Source organism: Eleginops maclovinus, chromosome 20 (assembly GCF_036324505.1).
Source record: "Eleginops maclovinus isolate JMC-PN-2008 ecotype Puerto Natales chromosome 20, JC_Emac_rtc_rv5, whole genome shotgun sequence".
Classification (NCBI taxonomy): Eukaryota; Metazoa; Chordata; class Actinopteri; order Perciformes; family Eleginopidae; genus Eleginops; species Eleginops maclovinus.
In genome coordinates, this window is record NC_086368.1 from 20,217,664 (window position 1) to 20,241,667 (window position 24,004).

The 24,004-nt window shown below is 41.7% G+C and overlaps 1 protein-coding gene across 3 annotated transcripts in view; it reads left to right on the forward strand.

The window, feature by feature from the left end:
* Positions 1–23,167, forward strand: part of foxp4 (forkhead box P4) — a 90,910-nt gene extending 67,743 nt beyond the window's left edge. For 2 of the 3 annotated variants that reach the window (XM_063911117.1, XM_063911118.1), the window contains exons 7-19: positions 2,250–2,451; positions 3,235–3,333; positions 4,652–4,750; positions 7,322–7,409; positions 8,643–8,726; positions 10,335–10,382; positions 10,603–10,828; positions 11,414–11,490; positions 11,585–11,686; positions 15,117–15,238; positions 15,812–15,878; positions 17,176–17,345; positions 17,952–23,167. In XM_063911117.1, the coding sequence (XP_063767187.1) occupies positions 2,250–2,451; positions 3,235–3,333; positions 4,652–4,750; positions 7,322–7,409; positions 8,643–8,726; positions 10,335–10,382; positions 10,603–10,828; positions 11,414–11,490; positions 11,585–11,686; positions 15,117–15,238; positions 15,812–15,878; positions 17,176–17,345; positions 17,952–18,099 (1,532 nt within the window). In that variant the 3' untranslated portion in view covers positions 18,100–23,167. The remainder of the gene's footprint in view (positions 1–2,249; positions 2,452–3,234; positions 3,334–4,651; positions 4,751–7,321; positions 7,410–8,642; positions 8,727–10,334; positions 10,383–10,602; positions 10,829–11,413; positions 11,491–11,584; positions 11,687–15,116; positions 15,239–15,811; positions 15,879–17,175; positions 17,346–17,951) is intronic. The other variant, XM_063911119.1, reaches the window with a different exon arrangement.
* Positions 23,168–24,004: the final 837 nt, after the last annotated feature.

Sequence of the window (24,004 nt, forward strand, 5' to 3'; positions counted from 1 at the left end):
CTAAAGTGGCCGTAACATTGCTAAAGCGCTGACTGAGTTGACCAAACAGCCCCGTTTCCTTCCCCCCGTCTGTCTGATCTTTCTCTTTCTCTCATGCATGGTCACATGCAAGTCACATCACACACACATTCATAGCCGCTCTGTTATTTGAATCTGCCAAAAAACCAACATAAACCAAATCAAATCATTATTACTTCAAAAAGTTTCATTTCAAATAATACAGGACCCAACAATTTAACAGAAACTTGATCTTGCATGTGTGTGTTTATGTGCTAGAGGGCAGGGAGTGTGTGTGTGTGTGTGTGTGTGTGTGTGTGTGTGTGTGTGTGTGTGTGTGTGTGTGTGTGTGTGTGTGTGTGTGTGTGTGTGTGTGTGTGTGTGTGTGTGTGTGTGTGTGTGTGTGTGTGTGTGTGTGTGTGTGTGTGTGTGGTTGTGTCTGCATGGTTGTGTCTGCCAGAGGGTAAGTGGAATTAAAAGTTTACAGAGACCGTTAAAAAAAAAACCAGAGAAGATACAAATTATAAAAACTACTAAAAAGACAGAAGCCATAGGTTCGGATAAAAGAAGTGTTCATTTTCCGATAGATAAAAACATTTGCCTTTGGCATCTCCTTCCCTTTCTCACTTTCTCCCTCTGTATCAGAGTGGAATTTCCCTGCAGTGTGAAAGAGCCGGTCCATTGTGACGGCTCAGCCAGGCGTGAGGCAGAGCATTCCTCTGACCAGCCATGCCACACAAACACACAAACACACATGCATAAACACTTGCACCTACACACATACACAACTGCACACACTATTGCCCCGCCTCAAAGGGCCGTTGTGTCCGGTGGGTGGCTGGTGGGGGGGGACATGAGTGGGGTCCTGCTGTGGTTATGTTTATTTCTCTTACTTGAAGGCTACTGAGTTCATGGCAAAGAAGAACAGAGAGCATTAAACCATTATCAATCAAAAAGTTATTTCTATTGAGATTGTGTTTCAGCGCTCAAATATAAATACAATTAATTGCATTTGACTACATCCTGTTAGATCCCACCTTCTTAGTAACTAAAGGCCACGCAAATCAATGAATAGACATGTGTTTCTGGTACCCTGAGATGGGTGTGTACTTTTTTACCGTAAGCAAACACACTCTCATCCTCACAAACACTTTGTAGGTGTCAACACTAGATTGGGGTTATTGTGAGAGGACATTTCAATCTGAATAAAATACACACACGATCTAAATGTTTTGTATTGCCTGCTCAATGTTTAAGTTTATTTGTTTTGCAAATTCATAAATGCTGAGTTTTACCAGAAAAAACATCTCAGTTCTTATCAAAATTACATTTTTAGCTTCTTATTTCTGTTTGAATAAATGTGCTTTTCTGATAAGTCAAAAGACGAAACACTTTATCGAACAACCGTCTAACTTTTTTACACTTTTACTCGCTGGGTGTGACCACAGTGTTTTTTGGATAATGCAGGCACACACATATATGTACAGAAATCTATTGCACACACCGCCTCATTCCTCCAGAGTGAGAACTTTTGTTTTGGCGGGACCACAGAAGAATGCAGACAAAGCAGACATAATATTTGGATTGCTGCGAGGTCTCTTTAGGTGTGTGTGTGTGTGTGCAGATGTGTGTGTGTGTGTGTGTGTGTGTGTGTGTGTGTGTGTGTGTGTGTGTGTGTGTGTGTGTGTGTGCGTGTGCGTGCATGCGTGCGTGCATGGTAAGATCCATTGGAGTAGGCTGTGGCATTTTAGGCGTCTCTCTAACTGTGAAATTGGAGCAGAAATAACAAAGCTGCAACTACAGAGAACTCAAAGTGTGCACCCACCCTGTTCAGACAAATAGTGGTAGTGACAGGAGCAGTGGTGCTGGTGGCCAGTAGCAATTGCCAACAGAGATTAGGAAATAGTTGAGGAACAGTGAATATGTGGAAAGATAACAAAAACATGCAGAAATTAACCTCTTGTCTGTTTTAGTTTGTTTTATTTTCCTCTTTCTTAACCACTCTCAGAGGACTTTAATAGTTGCATGTGTGTTTTTTGTGGATTAGAAAAGCAAGTCACATCTCTCTATGACATCAGTTTATTTACAGTGTGTCTGTATGTGGTTGATATTGTCTCATCTGAATTTATATGAACCAAATGTGTTCTTGTTATAATAAGCTTAAATATTGTTTGATCACATTTGCACTGAGCATGTGAAACTTATCAACAAGAGTTATGCAGCCAAGTGAACTGTGCATTCCTTCTCTGCAGCGATGTGTCCGTCAGACCTCCAACAGCTGTGGAAGGAGGTGTCGGGGGTGCAGAGCAGTGAGGAGGCCCTGAAACATGCCGAGGGCCTGGACTTGAGCACCAACAGCTCTAACTCTACCTCAGCCTTCCCCAAAGCTGCCAGTGCTCACATCCCACTGCACAGCTTGATCAATGGACAGAGCCACACCCCAAAGAGAGACAGGTACAATAATGTAAAAATACTTGAAGGGATAGCTTGGATTTTTTTATTTGGGGTTGTATGACATATTTAAAGTTAGTGTGTAACACAGCAGTAGAAAGAGATTCCTATTTGGAGTAACAGACAGGATTAATGCACAGAAGCTAAATGATGAACTGTGGATGGGCATTAACCACCTAAAGAAAGGCCCCAAAACAATTTCACTTTAAATGTACCCTATATTCAGAATATTTTCACTACTTTACTTAGCTGTCAGAGAATCCTTTCCATTGGGGTACTAAATCTATGCTCACTTTCAAAGCTTTGGAAACAACACATTTCAGACTATTCCTTTAAAAATATTTACACTGCGACATGCATCTGTCCTCTGTGTGACCTGCAGTCAAGTCACACACTCTTGCTATGTAATTTTGAGGATGAGTTCTTAGCTTTTAGCTTTAAGATGTTCCTCCATACCTACGCACGTAAACACAAAACATTCACATGCAGCATACCACACATCACCAGGGTGCAAACATCTCTCAGCTCATTTGATAGGAGGTGTGTTGGGTTCAGTATGTTCCTCCAGTGTACTGTCAACCACATGCAAGTATAGTATAGATGAGAGGACAGGATGGTGGAAAATTAATTTGTTCGATTCTATATTTGTAGGTCAGTATATGCTGTAGACATAAATTATTCTACCCTTGTTGACATATTGTTGATACGTTTGCTTGATCTTGTACTTCACTATCCGTTTGAGGGCTGTGTATCATATAGCTTTATTTGCTTGTCTTTGTCTTTTAGAGCCCGACTGTTTGAGTGGATATCCTCCTTCACCAAGTCAGACATTGGAGATGAACATGTCCCCCTTTACTCCAAAGGTGGCCACACCCCCAGCAGCCAGTGAGTAGCACATCCACACTCACACACAAACATGGGAGGATATGACGAAGACAAGGAGACTTCTGGGAGGGTGGTCTAAACACTGATTCACTGTTTGCTCCAGGGGCAGTGCTGACCCTAACCTCTGACCTCATTCTAGAGCTTCTATTAGTGTTCATACTAAAGCTGTATTATACTACCGGTAGACCAACAGAATTGGCTGTAGATGACACACAGAGGGTTGCATTAGTGTGTTAGCCTGCTAAGCTAATGCATGGCTGATGTGGAAGAGAATGTGGTCGCCAGCAGTTTGTCATGTCTGCTGTCTGAGCTGCTTCTGAGTTGACTCAACCACAGCCAGCAAACACACACATACGCACACACACACACACACACACACACACACACACACACACACACACACACACACACACAAGATTCAACCTCAGCAAGCACATATGATCAGGAAGAGGCGAAAAAGAAAAGGGAGAGGGAGAGAGACATGTTTCCATCTGCGAGACAAATGTTTTTTGTTAGACAACCTTCTGATGTTGATTTGGGAGAATCCCCATCCCAATACCCCCACACACGTGCACGCACAGACATACACACACATACACAGTGATGTAAATATATGTGGAGACAGCAGTCGTCGGCGATGGTCCAGGTCTGAACCACATCTGCTACTGGACCTGCCCCACACACACAAACATGCACGAGCACAGTTATTCTACCCTGGGCCCAAACCAAACCTGGCTCAGTCTTCCATTGCCACACACAAATACACAACCGCTCATAAATATGCACAGATGTATGCACAGAAACACACGTGCACGCACACGTAAGCTCACCACAAAAGAACAACCAGCACATGACGGCACCCGCCGCCAATCAGTCATGGCTGGTTGGTCCTGTGCCGAGTCTGTGTCAACTCCTGAAACATAAGAACACACACCAACACTAGCACACACACATCACATACGGCAGGGACAGAAAGACAGGTCATGGACTTGAATGTGCCTCTGAGGTTGCTGGACCAATTCCCTTAGTTGCCTGGCTTCTGTAACTGACCCCACTCTGCTCTATCCTCCTCTCTCTGCACTTGGCTTACTGAACTGTTCAAACTAATGACTGCTAACCAGACTCAGATGGCTGAATGGTTGCTTCTGCTTCTGCAGTTAGCTTTGTAAGTCTGTTTTTGAGTGCCAGAGTGCGGTATATTAAACATTTGCTTCTTATCTGAGGAAGTAGTTGCTTTTACTTGCTGTTTATTTTATGAACATAACATTATATGAAAATTGGGACATGTGTTTTACTACCTCCCTCTTCTTGTGTGCAGTCATGAGGAGCATGCCGGCTCCCATCCTCTTTACGGCCATGGGGAGTGTAAATGGCCTGGCTGTGAAGCACTGTGTGAGGACATGGGACAGTTCATCAAGTAAGTTAACAATCACACAAAAATATGAAATATTATTGAAATGTTTGGGTTACTGACACAAAAAAATGAAAAACATTTATCATAGTACCTTGAGGTTCTGCATATAGTATATTCAGTACACCTGTTATAGTGAAGGGCTCTTGGATGTAATTTATTAACAAAATGTCATATAGATAAACATATTGATTATCTTCTAACTTCAGCATTCTTTAAAAAAAAAATTATAGCTCATCAATGCTAGCACCTAGTAGCATTGGAGGAAAATTACACTTGACACCTTTGAATCAGATTACTAGAACTAGCAAAAGATGAAGCAGAGCTACAGTGTGTGCTTAATGAGTGTCAGTCATGATCATCAGCCATGTTTCCAATTGGTTAACTAATTCATTGGTTGCAATCAGTTGCATCACATTTGCTCTGAGGCACATTCATGCATACATACACCGATACACAGTACACCCAGACACAACATCTGCCTAAGATTTATTTGGCTTCCTCCTACAAGACTATTCCTCTTCCTTTGTGTTCCTTTGTTAGTATTTGACACTAAGTCTTTCCCTCATTTAGTTGCTGTTTGTTTTTTTCTCTGTATGTTTTGTAAGCTTTTTCTTTGAAAGGTCCAACACATTGTTTCACTTCTTAATAGAAAAATTACTGTTAATTAGCTCATAGACATGCACATCTTTTTGTTCCACAACAAAAGTAAATACATCAAACACCCTTCCCTTTCACTTATTCCCACTCTGCCACCATCATGTTAGTTTGGAGTCACTGGGGGATGTTGATGCAGTCTCTGGCCTTGACATTCCGCTACCTCCTCCTCTATCACACACTGTACAGCGGACTTCCCCGTGGCACTGCAGCTGCTAACGAAGGCTTCACAAAGCCTTTTAATGAAGCCCTAAACAAACTCACACTCTCATTATCGGTGTGGAACTCTTATATATTTGAGCAACGGAGATATTAATAAGCAGGGGTGATGAAATACGTACTCATACACACACATTATCACAGAAGCGTGCGTGGTGATTGTGATGGCATCGGACAGTCAGATCAAAGTGTGCAGGCAGGCTGGGAAAGTTTGAAGAGGAAAGCTGTTGTTTGGTGTCTTATTTCACGTTGCCCCGGGGCAGATGGAGGGACTAAGTGTGTGTGTGTGTGTGTGTGTGTGTGTGTGTGTGTGTGTGTGTGTGTGTGTAAGAGAAAGAGGCAGTGACAGATAATGCCGTCAGTCCGACAGTGCGCTCCCTTCCAGCCAGCCTTAGTCATCGCCCCAGGAGGGAAAAGGGTAAAGCAGAAGAACAGAGGCGGGAGATACTCCACTATTTCAGGCCTTTCTTCTCTTCCCTTCTTCAGTCCCACCTCCCCTCCCTCCCCGTCCTCTGGTATAATACTCTGGCTGTGGTCGGTAGAGCTGGGTGTAATGTGGGTTAAAGCCTTGTCTGCCAGCACTCAGAGGAGTAAACAGAGCCTCATTGTCGGGACACATCGGGAAAAAAAACTGCTACTGTTTATGGCCCGGCTATAGAGAGAGGGGAGGGTTTTAGGGGCAGATTTTGGTTGGAATGAGTGTGAATCATAGGCATTTAGGGAGTTGCGGGGGAAGACGAGTGGGAAGGGGAGAGTGGACAGAAGTACAAGGCATTGCGAGAGTGAGCTTAGCACAGAGTGAAAAAGAGAGTCAGGGGTGAGATCATGTTTTTGTTATTATTATCGTGCACTTGTGTTGAGCCGTCTATCTGACTGGATTAGCCATGCCATGACATCATTGTTTTTGTTTCATTTCTAGTCTTCGTCTGATATTGCCTAACTTTTTTTTTGCTTTCTTAAAGACACACACACACTCAGTAGTCACACACTCTACACACACATTTCTTCTTGTACATTTCACAATAAACAAGTCAGGAAAGTGGCTTTATGAAGATTACTCGGATTGTAACTTAACACCACAGGATATAGCAAAGCTCACCGGCACACACAACTACACACACACACACACCGGGCAGGCTGCAGCAACCTGTGAATAACCTTGGCGATGACAGAGCAGAGAGAAAGGGATGGAGGAAGAGAGACAGGGAGGGTTGGGCTGGGAAAGATCAGAAGGTCCCGGGTCCTCCTACATTGGAGGAAACAAACAGTGCCACTATTCACACATACACACTCGTTCATGCACACGCACGCACATGCGCAGCAGTGTTAATATGTGGAGTGGAGTTTAGCTAACAGAAAGTCTTAAGATAAGGCTTTGTGCGATAACACATGAGCTCATATCCAGGTGGTTGTCTTGGATCACGGCTCGCTGAGCACCAATGAAGTATACACACACAAAACACAGCTGCTGCGTACTTCACTAGACAAAATAAACCTCAAGATTATGATTTATTTTTACAGCGCTGAAACAGCTCATAACGCAGTTTAAATAAAAGTGCAAGAGTGGGGTTGTGTTACTTCATTATCCAGGACATGGTATTTGATTTAACAAGGATGCTGTTCATTTTATTTAACTTTGGAACTTTCAGTGATGTTTTCGTGGATGTCAATTTACCTTCTTGCATTTCCCCTCACCTCCAGGCACTTGAACAATGAGCACGCCCTAGATGACCGCAGCACTGCTCAGTGCCGAGTCCAGATGCAGGTGGTCCAGCAACTAGAGATACAGGTGAGTCACATACATACGACGACATTTCATCCACTCACAAACTAAGTCTGGAACAATGTTTCAGCCAGTCAATGGCAGTAACTTGTCTGAAGCAGGGCAGAGTTTATGGAGAGCAGTGGAGCTTGTAATTTAAAAGGAGCAGTCGGCAGAGAAAAGCTGCCATTGCTGCTCCAATTATAAAGCTGCTCTGGTCACCAGCAAGAGAGAGCAGGGCTGAGAGGAGGAGGGAGAGAGAGAAGAAAAAAGAGAGAGAGAGATGAGCTAGAAAGCGGAGGACAGCACAGCCTCTCTTGATCTCAAAGTGGTTCATGCACGCAATGCTCTTGAAACATCTGAATGCTCGGACAAAAGCAAAACACCAACACTGGACAAGAAGTGAAATTCTGTTCTCACACAGTATGTAAGAGAAGTGAAAACACAAAGGCCACCTCTTCACACAGACACATCTTGACATAGTTTCTAAAGCACTTCAGAATACCCTGTTCACATCACTGCGTAATATGTGTGTGCGCTTTCCAGCATTAGGGTGAGCATTGTGTTTGGTGGCGGTGGTAAACAGCGTTTAGCTGAGCGCCTGAAGCCACCACCAGGGAACACAAAGTGACAGAGAGGCAGCTGGTGTCACATCACATCAGGACGTCCGTCTCTCTCTCTCTCTGACAAGTCACTTCATCCCTCAGCAGCCCACAACTCTACCCTCCGACAGCATACACACACACACACACACACACACACACACACACACACACACACACACACACCCACACACACACACACACACACACACACACACACACACACACACAAACACACACACTCACAGCGGCTCAGGCACTGTGTTTAAATGTTTTATATTTACACATCTCTGCAGTGTGTGAGTATGTTAATGGTGCTATCTGTCTTAGTGTAGATCCGTTGGTTCTGGAGGCTACATGTGTGTACACTTGTACTCGCGCCCAAACACACACACAGGATTCAGCGTTTCCACAGGCTGTAGCAGCACCCATTAAAAGGCAGTTAACAATGTCAAACAGGGACGAGTGTGTCTGCAGGCTAGTGTAAGTGTGGGAGAGAGCTCCGGGTGTCGAAGCGGATGACTTTCATAATCGTCTCTCTGCCTGAGGTGTAATTGTAATTGTAATTCTGTGTCAATACCGCGAGATATCAATCTAAGCATTATGGAGTGAAATAAAGACTTTTTCATGGCGGTAACCACCCTTGTTTGTTTTACAGCTGGCAAAAGAGAGTGAGCGACTTCAGGCCATGATGACCCACCTGCACATGCGCCCCTCAGAGCCAAAGCCTTTTAACCAACCGGTGAGTACATGCTTCCAGCCTAAACCCAATATAACATGACCTCATCTTCTACCCTTTGACCCCAAACCATTAGCTCCTATTCACCTACAAACTCCTCTTAACCGAACTGTTTCTTTATTCTTAAACCTTCTTGGGATCTCTTACTGTCTAGCTTGGTATCTACGCCCCCTATTGACCAGTGCGGGTTAATATGTTATTTGAACAATTCTAGAGACAACTTTGTTTCATTTTGATCTTGAAAACTGTCATGATACAATGCATTTATTTCCTCAGAAAACTAATCTTTCATGATGTTTTTATTTCATTCAAACTGTCTCGGAGTCAAACTTCATTTCTGTATTCAATTCAACATTTGGGATTTTTAATTTGCTAGGTTGTCGGAGAGAGAGAACAGCCAAAGCAGTCTCTCACAGTATTTTCCATGTGTGCCCACAAAAGGGATAGAAATTTGATGTGATGTGAGTGCATGTGTCTGTGTGTGTGTCCACACTGGTTGGTGAGGTTGTTATTAGATATCTAATGAATATTTCATTATTCAGATTGACGAGGAGTCTTATTAAAATATGAAGATGTTGAAATTAATTGTCAATTAGAGGTAGAGTGTCTTAATTTGAGGGGATGTAAATGGGTGCAGCCGAGTGGCAATATGCGTGTGTGTGTGAGTGTGTGTGTTTGTGTGTGTGTGAATGATGCGTTGATCGCTGGGGGATCAGCTGCTATTAACATCTAATGGGAAATCAGGAAGAGGCGTGTTCTGTCACCACCAGAGACGAGCCTCGGGGTCAGGGATTGGAGGAGGAGGGGCAGGGGAGGAGCGTCAGGAATGGAAACAAAGCTTGGCCTCAATTAACAGGGTTCGACTGTTGCCGTGGTGATGTGGCAGGGTTGCAGCATTAATGAAGTACCTGTTAAACAGCCCCGCCCCCTCCAGTCCACTTAAATGGTACAGAGAGGGGGCAGAGTAAAGAGAGGGCGATTCACACGTTTTACATATGGACAACACACACACACACACACACACACAATCACAAACAGGGGTTTTAATTAGTCCTAAACTAGGAGCCCTGCAACGCCTGTCCCAGAGAGACTGGGAGTACTGGTTCTGTATGTTTGTGTGTGTGTGTGTGTGTGTGTGTGTGTGTGTGTGTGTGTGCAAGGCTCTGCCTAATTGGGCTGTATTGGTCACGAGACAAGACACCGCCACCGCAGAGTGCATGTGTGTGTTCCCTTCTTACAAACACGCTGTCGTGTGGTTTTGTATTTGTAAACGCAGGGTTAATTGCAGCCAGTGCTGTGTGTATAAATAAAGTATATATGCATGGTGTGTGTGGTTCTTCGCAAGAATGCATTTGGTACAGTAGGGACACAAACGAGAAGAGTGTTTGGAGCTTTAATTTTTTTATAGGTTATTTATCTTAACTTCCTTGATATAGCGACGTATACTGCTGTAGGTTAAATAATTACATTTTACTGAGTTACAACTTCAGATTAAAAAATATTATTACATACCCAGGAGGCAAAAATTTTAAGAAACACAATTGGTTTTGTATGTTGTGACACACAAGCTTTGTCTAATACATTGATATCACCTGACTCTGTCCTGTGTAGATGGCGCTCCTCTGTAAACAGCAGCCCAGCAGATTGTGGAGCCTTAAAGTAAATATAAGAAAAGCATCAATCAGATATAAAATCCATTGTATTTAGAATGAGGTTAGGATGAGGGCAGGACATTTTTCAGTGTGTGTTTGAAAATATATATATATATATATATATTTTTTTTTAAGAAGTGCAGAATTTACACCTATTTAGTTGATTTGATATGTAGAAACCTATGAAACTTGAACCCTAATGTCTGCGTTTCTGTGTCTCTCTCTAGCTGAACCTGGCTTCCGGTGGCTCTCTCTTAAAGCGGGACAGCGATATGTACCCAGAGGGTCTTCCTCACCCCCCCACCTCAGCTGCCGCCCCAATCACCCCAATGCGCCAGGGCCCCTCAGTCATCAGCTCCTCCAGCCTGCACTCACACTCCCACTCCCACTCGCACGGGGTCGGGCCCATACGAAGGCGCAACTCGGACAAGTACTGCACCCCCATCGCCTCAGGTAACATACAGTCACTCAGTACCTGACTTTTTAATATTAGGCAAATCATATTATTTTGCAATAGAACTGCTCATAGTATCTTATTTCTTGTTAGTTTTTTTTCTTCAAAACGTTCCCTGGAAGAGCAACTTCATATGTTTTACTTTAATGTACTGTTCAAAGAATTATACAGTTGATGCTATCTCTTTTGTTTTTTGGTTCTATTTTTTAAGTATGGGGTTAAGAATGAATGTCACATATTTTAACATTCACAAAGCTTTAAATAATATAATAAGAAGAAATAAATGATTGGCTTCTAAAGAATAATATAATATTGCGCCTCTTTACAAAGCTGTGCTAACCACAGTTCTCACCCATTATCAGCTCGATCCTTGAATAAAAACAAAATCAAATAAAAGCCATTTGTAAATACCTTACACACGGCTAATATATTCTTTACATTAGACACAGTTTTTTTATCCTTTTATTTAATGGATATATTGATATATAATTCTACTGAGAATCTGCTTATTTCCATTTTTATACTTTTAACTTTGTAATACATTTTTTTGCTGAATTATAATGATCATACCTCTTTTTTTTCAGAGCTGGCTCAGAACTGTGAGTTCTACAAGAACGCTGATGTCAGGCCTCCTTTTACTTACGCCTCTCTTATACGCCATGTAAGTCCCTCTCATGATCAAGTCTCACTATCTTTCTTGCCATCAGTATTTTTCCCCCTCTAACTCTGGTTGTGTCCCCTCTCTCTGTCCTCAGGCCATTCTGGAGTCCCCAGACAGACAGTTGACTCTCAATGAGATCTACAACTGGTTTACACGGAAGTTTGCCTATTTCAGGAGAAACACAGCAACATGGAAGGTAAAAGCTCATGCTATACACACTCTCAGTTGTGCTTTGTCCCTCTCAGAACTAACTAAATGTCAAAACTAAATGTTAACTCAACAAATAGAAACCAGACCATTTAGCCAACGGGTTTGGCGTTGTTTAAATGATGTAGAAAAAAAGCAGCACCATATTTAGAAAATGAAAGTTGGACCGCGGCTCTGAATGGTTGGAAGCTGATTCAATCAAAGAGCAATATTTTGACTCAAACTATAATGTGATACACAACTCTGGCTGGATGAAAGCTGCTCTAATTGAATGCAGAGTAACTGTGGTCTCTGCCTACTGACGAAGCCCCTAACCCAAGCAGATGCCAGCTGGGACCACAATGAGAGAAACAAAATCTGCAGGCAGGTTTTGCAGTGTTAAAAACATTCGGATTGTACAAAATGACTTCACTTTGCAGAAAATTGATTCATTTTTAAGGGTTGAATGTAGCCATTACACTCAGGATGATACAAAGACACACAGTCACACAGACACAAGGTAAAAAGCACAAAGGTTTTAAAGCTGACTTTGCTCAGCTCCTAAAGATTTGACTGATTTGACAGTTATTGGCTCTTTCCATCCTTTATGAGACACTTTCCTACTGCTGCACTCATTATCTCCCGCTTCCTCACTCTCCCTTTTCCTCTTTCTCCGTCTCCCTCCATCTCGGCCCTAAACAATTCTCTCACCTCCAACACGGCACATGGATAGTCGGCCCCACTTAGCCCGGTAGAGCCACAATCTAGCTGTTATACAGCCTCATTACAGAGATGCACATAAAAAGCTTACACACACACACACTGCTCTTGATCACACACATTGAATTCTCCTTCTCACTCTCCTCATGCCTCTCGCACACCTGGCCTGATCCCACCATTGTAGGTGCTGACCCATTTCTACCCAAACCTCACACTAATTTGAGTGTCAGTTCCTCCAGAGAGGTAAAGTGAGAGAATAAGCGAAGGAGTGAGAGAGACAGAGAGAGGAGGGTGAGGAGAGACCCCGTCCTCCTTTTAATAGCCCTAAACTAAGGAGGGAAGGATGAGATGATGATGGAGGGATGGAGGGAGGGGTGCGGAGAGGGTTAAGAGATGGGGCAGCCAGGAATATTTTTACCTCCTCATCTCACTTTTATGAATTTTAACTATTAATGTCTGGTGTCTGCTTCCTGTGCTGTTGGCCTCGCAGACCTTTAAATATAGCTCGGCATGGCCTTATGTATTTATATAACAGCTCAGCGAGTCAAATAGGGCCGTAGAGATGTATGTCCTTTAATAAGCCGTTATATTTCATGAGGAGAGCAGCGGTGTCAGGGAGTGGAAGTCATTGATCATAGGAACGAAACGGACAGAAATGAGGATGAGACAAGAGAGAGAAATAGAGAAAAATAAAGGGTGATTGAGAGAGGAAGAGAGATGAATATAAGTGTCATATCAAGGTGCTGCAGGATGGATAGGATGCCTAAAAGAAGAGGTTTATATTTCTGTTTAACTTACCAGAAAACAACGGTTTATTTTTAGTACAAGTGTTTTACTTTTATTACATTACAGTGATTTTTACGGTTTAAATTAATACATACTTTGCAGGTTAAATGCTGCTCACACATTCATCAGCAATTATTATCCAATCATGTAACATATAATAGTAACGCTCACCGGGGCCTCTTTCTGCATTGTGAGATGCCAAAAAAATGTTTCTTATAATAAATACATATAAGTAATAGTATTTCCAGTGCTTCAACACTTTTTCCACCACCGTTTAACACTAACTTGGTTTCAAAGTCATCACATATAATTAACTTGTTTATTAATTATGTTATTTATGATTGGGCCTGTTCTCTTAAATTCTTATTTAGGATCATAGAGAAGTAAAGTGTCTCAGTGAGGCAGAAGCACAAGCAGACTGATCAAATGTTCAAACATTTTGAATTTGCAGAAACCTGATATAAATGGTACTCTAATTTTTCCATTTCTTTTTTGTTTTACACAATCTTACCTCCCCTCTTTCAGCCGGAGAGAGAGGAGATGAGTGGCACATGTGCTGTGACCCACTGTAAATGACTGCTAATGTTTTAACTGGGAGAATTAGGCTTTCATCACGGAGACGAATGCAAATAGCACTGCAATAGCACTAGTGTCTGGTGTGTGTATCTGTGTGTGTGTGTGTGTGTGTGTGTGTGTGTGTGTGTGTTTGTGTGTGTGTGTGTGTGTGTGTTTGTGTGTGTGTGTGTGTGTGTGTGTGTGTGTGTGTGTGTGTGTGTGTGTGTGTGTGTGTGTGTGTGTGTGTGTGTGTGTGTGTGTGTGTGTGTGTGTGTTTGTGTGTGTGTGTTTGCACTGTCAGGGTGGCGGGCGCAGATTGGGGTCAGACTCATTTACAAAACTTAGCATCACGGCTCGGGGGTTGAGGGGATGCGGGGGAGAAAGGGTTCCTCCGCTGATTATGGCTTGTGTAATTACGTCTGTGTGTGTGTCTGTGTGTGTGTGTGTGTGTGTGTGTGTGTATCTGTGTGTGTGTAATTATGGCAAGGAGTGATGCATGCCTGGCCTGTCCCTCCCTCTCGGCTTAGAACAACGTGTCAGAGAGAATATGCAGGATTTAATTATAGACGAATTAAAATTGGTAATGAAATTGGGCATGAACAAACTACAAATAGCAGATGAAAAGGGAGGCCTGTCCCTGGGGGGGTGAGACGAAGATAGCGGTGTGCCTGCCTGCGTGCCTGTCTGAGTGCTTCTGGATGTGTGTGTGTGTGTGTGTTTCTGTGTGTGTGCTGATGGTGACTGATTAGAACAATTCTGAGATAAAATAACGCTCCTAGAGAACTCCTACCCTGTATTGGCACTGTACATAGAGCTACAGTGTGTGTGGATAAAACACACCCTCAGGTCACACTACTTTAAAGGTAATCTAACACCGAGCTGGAAAGCATTGTTTGTACTGAACACACCCTGAGTGAGTGTTTTTACCTCCAGCCAAAAGAGAGGAACAAAAATAACAATTGCTGCTGGTTTTGAGTTTCTCCTCAAGGACATGTTTATTTATAGAAGTCATGAAATGTAATTGAAATTCAAGAAGTAAAGTTTAAAGTATTTAGGGAAAAGAATGTCTGATATTAACAAGAGACATCAGAGAACATTAGAGAGTAAACTATGTGTCACTGTACAGATAAAGATTATGTCGTTTTTGATAATGTAATGCATTCCTTGCATGCTGGTGTTTCTTCTCCACCACAAGCCAGACTTTTCCGTCCCTTCTAAAGAAAAAAAGAAAGAAGAGGTCACTACAAAATTGAATAAAATGTGACAAATCATATTAAATATTACACCATGAATCAAAATAAAATTCCTTCGCTTAGCAGTTGTCAGTTTTTCTTCAGTGATGTTAAAACTTCCTCTTTTTTCTTTCTCCCTTTTCCCAGAATGCTGTGCGCCACAACCTGAGTCTGCACAAGTGTTTTGTTCGCGTTGAGAACGTGAAGGGGGCTGTGTGGACTGTGGATGAAGTTGAATACCAAAAGAGGAGACCACCAAAGATGACCGGGTAAGCACACACACAAAACACACACACAAACACACACTGCTCCACACACATTTGTTTTCTTGCTGCACGGTTCAGGTTGATGTGAGTGCGAGCTTATGGGTGCTGGCACTATGATTGCCTAAATGGACCCTCTATTATTACCAAGAGGCCAACTCAGCAATCCTGAAAAAAAAAAAGAGCTGCTGGTTTATCGTGTGTGTGTGTGTGTGTGTGTTTTTCTCTGTTTGTCGACACCATTAGTAAGCAGCTGTGTGAGATGCAGGAGAGAAAAAAAGCTTGTTAGCGTATGTAAACAGATGTTCTCTCCAACCACCAGAGAAACCAGGGATAATTACGCACACACACACACACACACACACACACACACACACACACACACACACACACACACACACACCTGCACGCCAGATATTAGACACTTTCCTATGTGTGTGTTTTAGCATCTGTTTACAGTCTGTGTATGTTTCTACATGTAACAAACCCATTTGTGGCATCTGTCAGAGGTGACATCTTTTCACATGTGCACTCAATCTGTGATTCTCACTCCCTCTCCCCCTCTTGGTTTGTGTGCAGAAGTCCCACTCTTGTGAAAAACATGATTTCAGGCCTGGGCTTTGGATCCCTAAACGCCAGCTACCAGGTAAGGAATGCCCTCTCCTCCCCCCAATGTCTCTCTCACTCTCTCACACACACACACACACACATACATAGCAGCCAATCGCAATCAAGGGCACTAATATCAATTCCCTCTTATAATTAGCAGATTCCCTAACGACGTTCACACCACCTCCCTCCTCCTCCTCCTCCTCTTCCCACACCGACACACACTCTCACCTCCCACCTCACTTTCTCACACATGCGCCACCCCTACCTCTGCACGTACACACTCTACACACATCTCTTCACTCCTACGCAGACACACACACACATGCAATTTTGCCACTGAGATGATTTATAGCGTCAAGTAGTTGTCAATTAAGGTTACCGCATAAAATTATCGCCTGTCCCAGAAAATCCATCTCTGAGCCAGTGAGAATTCCCCTCCTTTTGTCTTTTTCCCCCCCTTCCTGTGTGAGGGAGAGGAGGGGTGAGTCTCTCAGCTTGTGTCCAACCTGTCTCCTCCACACACAGCTGGATGTGGAGCAGTGACACAAGCCGCCCTGTTGGCTCAGTTGTTTTCTCCTCTGCAGACATTGATGTTCCGCCGTGTGCGTTTAAGTTGAGGTCGTGGATCAGTCCCGCTCAACGGTCCTGTTGAAACTTTCACATGAGCACACACACACTTATGACAAGGACAAGCCATGATGGTGAAATGCATTGTATATAAGTGCCCCCTAGTGGTTTGTCAAGTTCACTAGCAAGTTAGTGGATCTGAATGTGCTCCATATGTAAGAGCTCACATATGACCCAAAGAAAAACATTATCCATCAATTATTGTAGAAGTGACCATTTATTATACAGTTTTTTACATTTATTTTGGTTTCAACACATTTTAATTAGTACAGTTAAAATGTACAATGATTAGTTGATTGACAGAAAAATAGCCAACAGCTATTTTAACAATCAATAAATGTTTAAGTCATTTTTATTGCAGAAAATGCTTTTTTCAACCTCTCAAATATGCATATTCCCTGATTTTCTCTGTTAATATTATATAAAACGGAATATCATTTGTTTTGAACCGACTAAACCATACTTTACATTTTAAGAATCTGTGATTTCTTAAGATTGTATGTCAATTAATTAAATAATCTCTAAAAAAAAAATAATACAAATAATTGTTAGTCCTAAAGTCAGCCCTAAAATCCAGTAAGGACATATAATTTCCATAAAGCCCTTTGTTATATCACATACCCCTTTTGCCTTTGTCATTTAGCTACTTCTAATTTAATGAAACATATTTTAAGACAAAACTTTTTTTTGATGTTTTTGTGTAGGCGGCTCTGGCAGAGAGCAGTCTGTCCCTGCTAAACAGCCCCTCCATGATGAGCCCCTCTGCGGCCAGCCTCAACATGCTGCATGTGGGCCACGATGATGTCAGCTCCACTGTGGAGCAGGTCAACAGCAACGGCAGCTGCAGCCCCACGCTCAGCCCTCACCAGTACAGGTAAACATGGAGCTCAGACACATGCACGCACACAAAGCCACTGTATAAGACTCATAGTGACATTTTTATCAGCAGTCAATGTTGTCGATCAATATTATATTCTTATGATATAGGTATAAGGGCTAAACTGACATTATTGTTGTTTTGTTCACACTAGTTCTATCTGCCCTTGGACTGCAGATGAAAATATTTTTAAAGCTATATCGCCTGCAATATACAGTATTTTGCGTTGTGTTACCTAATGAACATTACAAAAAAGATATAGATAGCTGGAAAATATCAATAATAATAATTTAATGTGAGATAATTTTACACAACTGGTCAATCTACAGACCTCTATAAAAAGTACCAACTACTTTATACATACACCAACAACAACCATAGCTGTGTTTTATTATTGTGTCTTTTTTGTGCTTTGGTTGCCTCAATTGTACTTTACATTTACTGCAACAACAATAATCATAAAATAAAATAATAAAAACACAAAATGCATTTTGATATAGTTTGAACTAGATTCAGGAAATATTTGGGAGGAGAAATTCTGTCATTGGCATCTGCCTTTAAAACTCGCCCCCTCGCCTCGCTAACAGCCGTTTGCTCTTTCAGCCACCATGTCCATGTGAAGGAGGAGCCCACTGATCTGGAGGAGGACATCCGGTCAGTATCCCTCCTGCCCGGCGCCACACACAGCCTGCCATTGCCGAGCGACGAGCGCGACCTGGAGGAGGATCTTCCCACCGAGGAGCTGGAGTAGGAAAGATGCCCATCGGACCAGAGGGAAATCAATCCCTGAGCCCTCTTGTCAGCGTGAAGAGGAAACGATAGCTTCAGTACACTTAAGAGAAAAGAGAGAAAAAAGAGATTTTTTTTTTTGTTTTTAAGAAAATGCAAGCAACCAAGGACAACATTGAGAAACTCCAAACAGGGTTAGATGACCTCCGTTACTCGTAAGGCGCTAAAACAAGACAGTGGAGCACTGCTTTACCTCCATGTGTTTCTTTTACAACACTTGGCTCAGAGGTGTAACACCACTTACCGCATATACACAACACAAAAAACACTTACACACACACACACGGAATCACTTGTCAAACCTTGTGTCATCATCCTCCCTGGTCAGCCTCTGTGTAGAGACCCTCAGAGGTTTGGACACACACTCTTCTCCTTGCCCGACCACTCTGCATACGCCCCCCCTCGCTGTTGTCCCAGGCTATCTGGCTAGCTGTTTTATCTTTACGTCAGTTGAGAAGCCACACAGGTGTGTGAGTTTGTGTGTGAGTGTGTTTGTGTTTGAAAGAGATAGACACACACAGGATCATGTGTATATATATTTGGAGCAGTCACCAGGGGCTGTGCAGTACACCTCTCCTTTTCCCCCCTCCTTGAGTCAATCACTTGCATTTTAATTTTTTTTATTTGATTGAAATGAAACTGTCGGGCTTCAAGATGGGAAGGGAGGAGGAGCGCTTTCAAAGATTACCTCCAACAGTGCTCCGACACTTCTGCAGAGCAGGCTCCCGTCTCGACGGCGAGGCTGTGGCCCCAGTCTCTGTCTAAACCCCCCTTCAAGACACTTAGTGACGAACATATTTTAAACTCTTTGCTTCTAAGTGAGTAAAAGACATATTCCTTACCCCACCTCGATCCCTTCCCATCTCCACCCCGAAAAGACTGCAGGAATAGGACCATTTGGTGCTGTCCTTCTCTTCTGCTCCGTCTGCGGATGGAACGATGAGCTTGGAACACTTTGAGAATGAGAAGAAAGGAGGGGAAGCAGAGAAAAATGAGGGAGGAAGCGTCTACAGAAAAATTGTGACTTAAAAAGAAAACTGTTCATGATTATGGAGTATAACAAGAAAAAAAAGTGTGGTAGCTTTTGTCATTTCCTTTTTTTATTTGATGTTATTATCATTGTTTATTTTTGAGGATCAATATTTCCATGGTGGCGTTCTGTTTCAACGTACCTTTTCTTAGGATGCTGTTTTTGTTTTTGTATTGTAAATTGTTTGATTTATTCTGGCTGTTCAAACCATTCCAAATGAGTATTGGCAAAAACAAAAAAGAAAGCGCAGTATTGTCCCAACTTGTGATACCCAACCCCCACTCCTGCCCCTCTCCATATCTATCCCAAGTGTAGCAGGCAAGAAATTTGGAAATAGCACTTAAAGTTGCCATTATCCAGACATTATTTAACAGCTGAACCTTTTTTTTTATTTGTATTCTCTCTTTCATTTGTTTTTGGTTGTGTATTTAGTTGAGAAATATCAGTAATGCTTTAAAAATATATATATTATTACTGCAGTGAGAGAATACCTCATCCCACAAAGGTTCTGCCTGGAACTGTGTCCAAATTGATAAACAAAAAAAGGGGAATTCTTTCTGTGGGACACCAAATGTGGCAACTCTGCTCAGTTTCGGTTCAAAGCTCTATGGTTGTAATAGTTACTGTGTAGAAGCTATCTGCAATTCACTGTGTGAGTTTGTGTTAAAGGAATAGCACGTGAGATTTATTCTTTTTGTTTTCCGTGATCATAAAAAGCATTACTTTTCTCTACAGTGCCATACCAAATTTAACATTTATTTTAAACTATTATCTGCTTATTCCCATTTTATTTTTGTTACAGGTAACCAAAGAAATATGTAGAAAACCAAAAACCCTGTAGTTTATTTTGCCCTTATGAGTTTCCTTTTTTCTTATTCTTAAAGAATTGGCCAAAAGACAACAAACCAGGAGTTTGAATTCTTATTATTGTATTCATATAAATATTGTGTTGAAATTTTACATAATTTACAGTGCTGACCATTCCGAAAACCAAAGTGTGTGAAGCAAACTAAGACTCGGAGACATCAAAGCTTTTACATGATAAGCGGTTACAAATGACTCACATTTAGGTATGAGGCCAAAAACTAGTATTAACAAACCTCGCACAGTTCCTCTGAAAAAACTAAAAGAAAGAGAAAAGAAAAAAAAGCACTTAGAGGTGAAACCCTGTCTCTCCCACTCTCAGGCTAAACTGTGTTCCAAACACAACCCGACTGGCCCTACTGCTGTATGAGCAGGCCTAAAAATTAGGCACTCGTTAGGCATTTGAACACTTTCTGCTTTACATGATACTTTTTCTGGTGCTGTCCTAACAAACATTTGGAGTTTTTTAATCTAGGGAAAAAACAGAACGCTGTAGATCTGTATGTAGTATTTGCAGAAAGGGGAAGTGTACTGGTCACATCTTTTGAGGAGTTATTCCAAAAACATATTATTTAATAAAGAGGGAACAAGTAAAATATAACATACCAATGTAAGAGGAAAACAACCAAGGGACATCATGTAATTGAAAGTTGGGTTCATATTTTCTTACTTTTTGTCAAACTATCTCTTGCACTTAAATAATTTTCTCTTATTTAATGAAAGAACCTTTCTGATGACTTTGTGTTCAAACAGGACTGTTTCCTGTCACATTAGAGACTGATTTATAACAAAGTACAAAGTGGCAGACGGACATCTTGAAACGAGATAAAAACCAAAAATAACACTACCTCCTTTTCAAAACGGTTCAACACATAGCCAATGGGAGACCGAACTAAAATATTTTTTTTCCTCCATTCTTACTCGATGATTATAACAAATGCCAAAATTGTTGTTACACTTTACTGTATGACTGACAAGAGAAAAAAAAAGGTATTTGGCGATCTGGACTCCCTAACACATCTGCTCCAGCCCAAAAACTTAGAGACGTTTCACTTTCCATGGAATTAAAAAATGACTACCTCTCCTTAAACCACATCTAAAGCACTCTCTACGTCTCTTAAGTGTGTTGTGAAGTGAAGACACACATGGGAGTAACATAGGCTTAGAAGCAGGGCTCTGGGTTAGTGCAACAGAGGCTCTAACCATCCAGATATCCAAAGACCCTCAACACAGCGGCAGCCGCTTCGCCGAAACACTCACAGAGATGCTGAGAGGACTAACACACACTTAAAGAAACTCATCAATACTACTAGTAATATCCAAACCCAGAGGAACTGCTGCATACAGTACATAGATGATCTCTGACTTGTGCTTTAAGGTACACCTGTAAACAAAGCTGTTTTATAAAGATGTAGATTGTTCACAGGTCGCCATGTAACACTTCTGTTCTTTCTCCAGCTTGGCATAACATGATGTATTCTTGTATATTAATGCTTGACTTATCTCTCCAGGGCATTCTTTCCCGTTCTTTCCTTTTGATTTTTCTGATCTCCTGTCTTTTTTTTTTCTGCACCTGTTTAGCTATTGTAAAGCTTTCAGCTCTGATTCCTATACTGTACTGCTAATGCTGAAGTATATGTATTTATCATATTAAGTGCTGCAGGTATCTTGGTTTATTAGTTTTTGTTTTGTTTGTTTCCATTTTTTCAGTTCTTCATAAAACGTCTGGGACGATGATTTTTTAAGTGTATTATCTCAAAAAAAAATTAAAAGAATAAAAGTTAGATCAGTGGTTTAGGTAACACCTGTTTGTATATTTATCTTAGCTAGGTCTATTTTGATACTTTTTTGTCTCTGTACTGCATTTATGCATTTTTAAGGAAAGAAAAACAAAACAAATGGAAAACAAACTAAAAAGTTTCTTCATTATGTATTGATACCTCAGAAGGACTTTTTCTCAAAGACAGGACCAAAACCTCTGAAAAGAAAAAGAGAAAGAGGAAAAATGTATGAATATGTAGCCCCTCTCTTGCTTTAAAAAAATCGCGGAGCTCTAGAAAGATATTGCTGTTGGTCCTCTCAGGTGCCAATATGTGTCCCAGCTCCCTGTGACCCCACCCTCTGACCCCTGACCCCTGTCATTCCTGTGCTGAACTCCGACCCACAGAGCTGCCAATCATCTGCAGGCGCCATGGGGGTGTCACTGAGTCACACACCTGGCTGGTGGTGACCAGTCACAGACCTCATCTCCCAGTCCCACAGAGACAGATCAAAGCCAGACATTGTTGCATTTTTGATACTCCTCCTCATGTAGTCTCAATACCAAAATGTGGAATGGCTCTCAGAGATGCAGCTCACCCTCTGACTACCAAAGGCATTGAAAGCAACCATTTGCTTAGTCCAAACTCCTGAACTGTAACCAAACTGTAACCAAACCAATGCCACAACCTTAACCAAACAAAAACCAAGCTACTTCCAAAAGTCTCCATCGACTTCACTGATAGCTGTTCTCTCGTACATCCACGTAAGGTGTTGTAGGAGCGGCCTGCATCCTATTGGCTGGTGACTGACTCAAAGGACACGGGTGCCCAAATCCTGACTTGTGATTGGACAGTTCTGAGGTGTCATGTGAGGGGAAGGGACTCTCAAAGTGGAGCATTGCCTGACGGTATTATCACGTAGATAGCCAGAATCTGATGGAACTACCACTTCAGCTGTCCTCTGGTTAAACCTAAGGAATGTGTGTACATTTTCAGCAGTGACTCTCTATTGTTTCTTAGTTTCAGTTTACCTGTTTACCTCTCTTTTTCCTTTGGTTTTTGTTCTGTTTCTTGTTATTTGAAAGTGTGACCCGAGGAAGAGGTGGGTACAGGGACTGGGCAGCGGCTTTAGACAGAAAGTGGAGCCCAGCCCTCTGACCCTCCACCCCGGGCAGCCATGTAATGCCAGTCACTGCCCTTTCCTTCATGCTGTATAAAAAAACACACACATATATCTGTGTATTTGTAACCTGAATCTTCTTGTGTCTGTCCATGCAGACAATAAAAAAACTGTACAGTAGGTCTAGTTGCATGTAATCTGTACTAATTATTGACAATGGCATTATAAAATGCAATAAAATACTTATTACACTGTCCATTGCTGCGTCCTTGTTGTTTGTTCTCCAGGAGTAGATAGCTAGCTTTGGTTCCTACACATGTTAAAGGCAGCTTGAGGAACAGAAAAGAAATAATATGTATTTCTTTTTTCTAAATGACCCTCTAATCATTGCTTTTCTCTTAGCATGTTAGCTTGACCTCTTTGATCTCACACAGGTCTTGAAATATATCAGCCTGCAAAGAAAACAAATATTCTGATAAAATTATCACAACTGCTTCACATAATACAACCAACAACAAAAAAAACTCTGCTTCCTTTTAAGGGGTCATTCTACTCAAATCCACAGGACATATTATGTAACAAATACCTGTGAAACTACCCTCCACAGTAAATAAATGCTTTATTTTATGTTATAATACCTAACAAAAGTAATGCAGCAAGCTATGACTACACATAAATCACAAACTAAAAATGTAGTGAAATACCTGAGTATTAAATAAGGTCATCTCATTTTCACTATGACCACTGCCAGACTACTTATTATATAAACGCTCGACTCCTGCAGTCTCTAACCAGTATAATGAGGGAAAACTAATCAAGGCAACTGCTGTTAATAATGAAGGATGGCTGAATGTTCCGAACAAATTTCCTCTTAGCATCCTGTTGAGTCACACTGTGTAGGTAAAGCTATTGTACAATGTTTAACCTATAGAATAATACTTCACCAGATGTACATGTTTTCCTGACACACATTTACATTTCATTTGGTAGAAATTTGATACACCTAAACATCTATAAACATGTCATTTATAACAGGCCAAATATTACATTAACTAGTAAAGACTCTTTATGAGTTCCATCATAAATTGTGTCA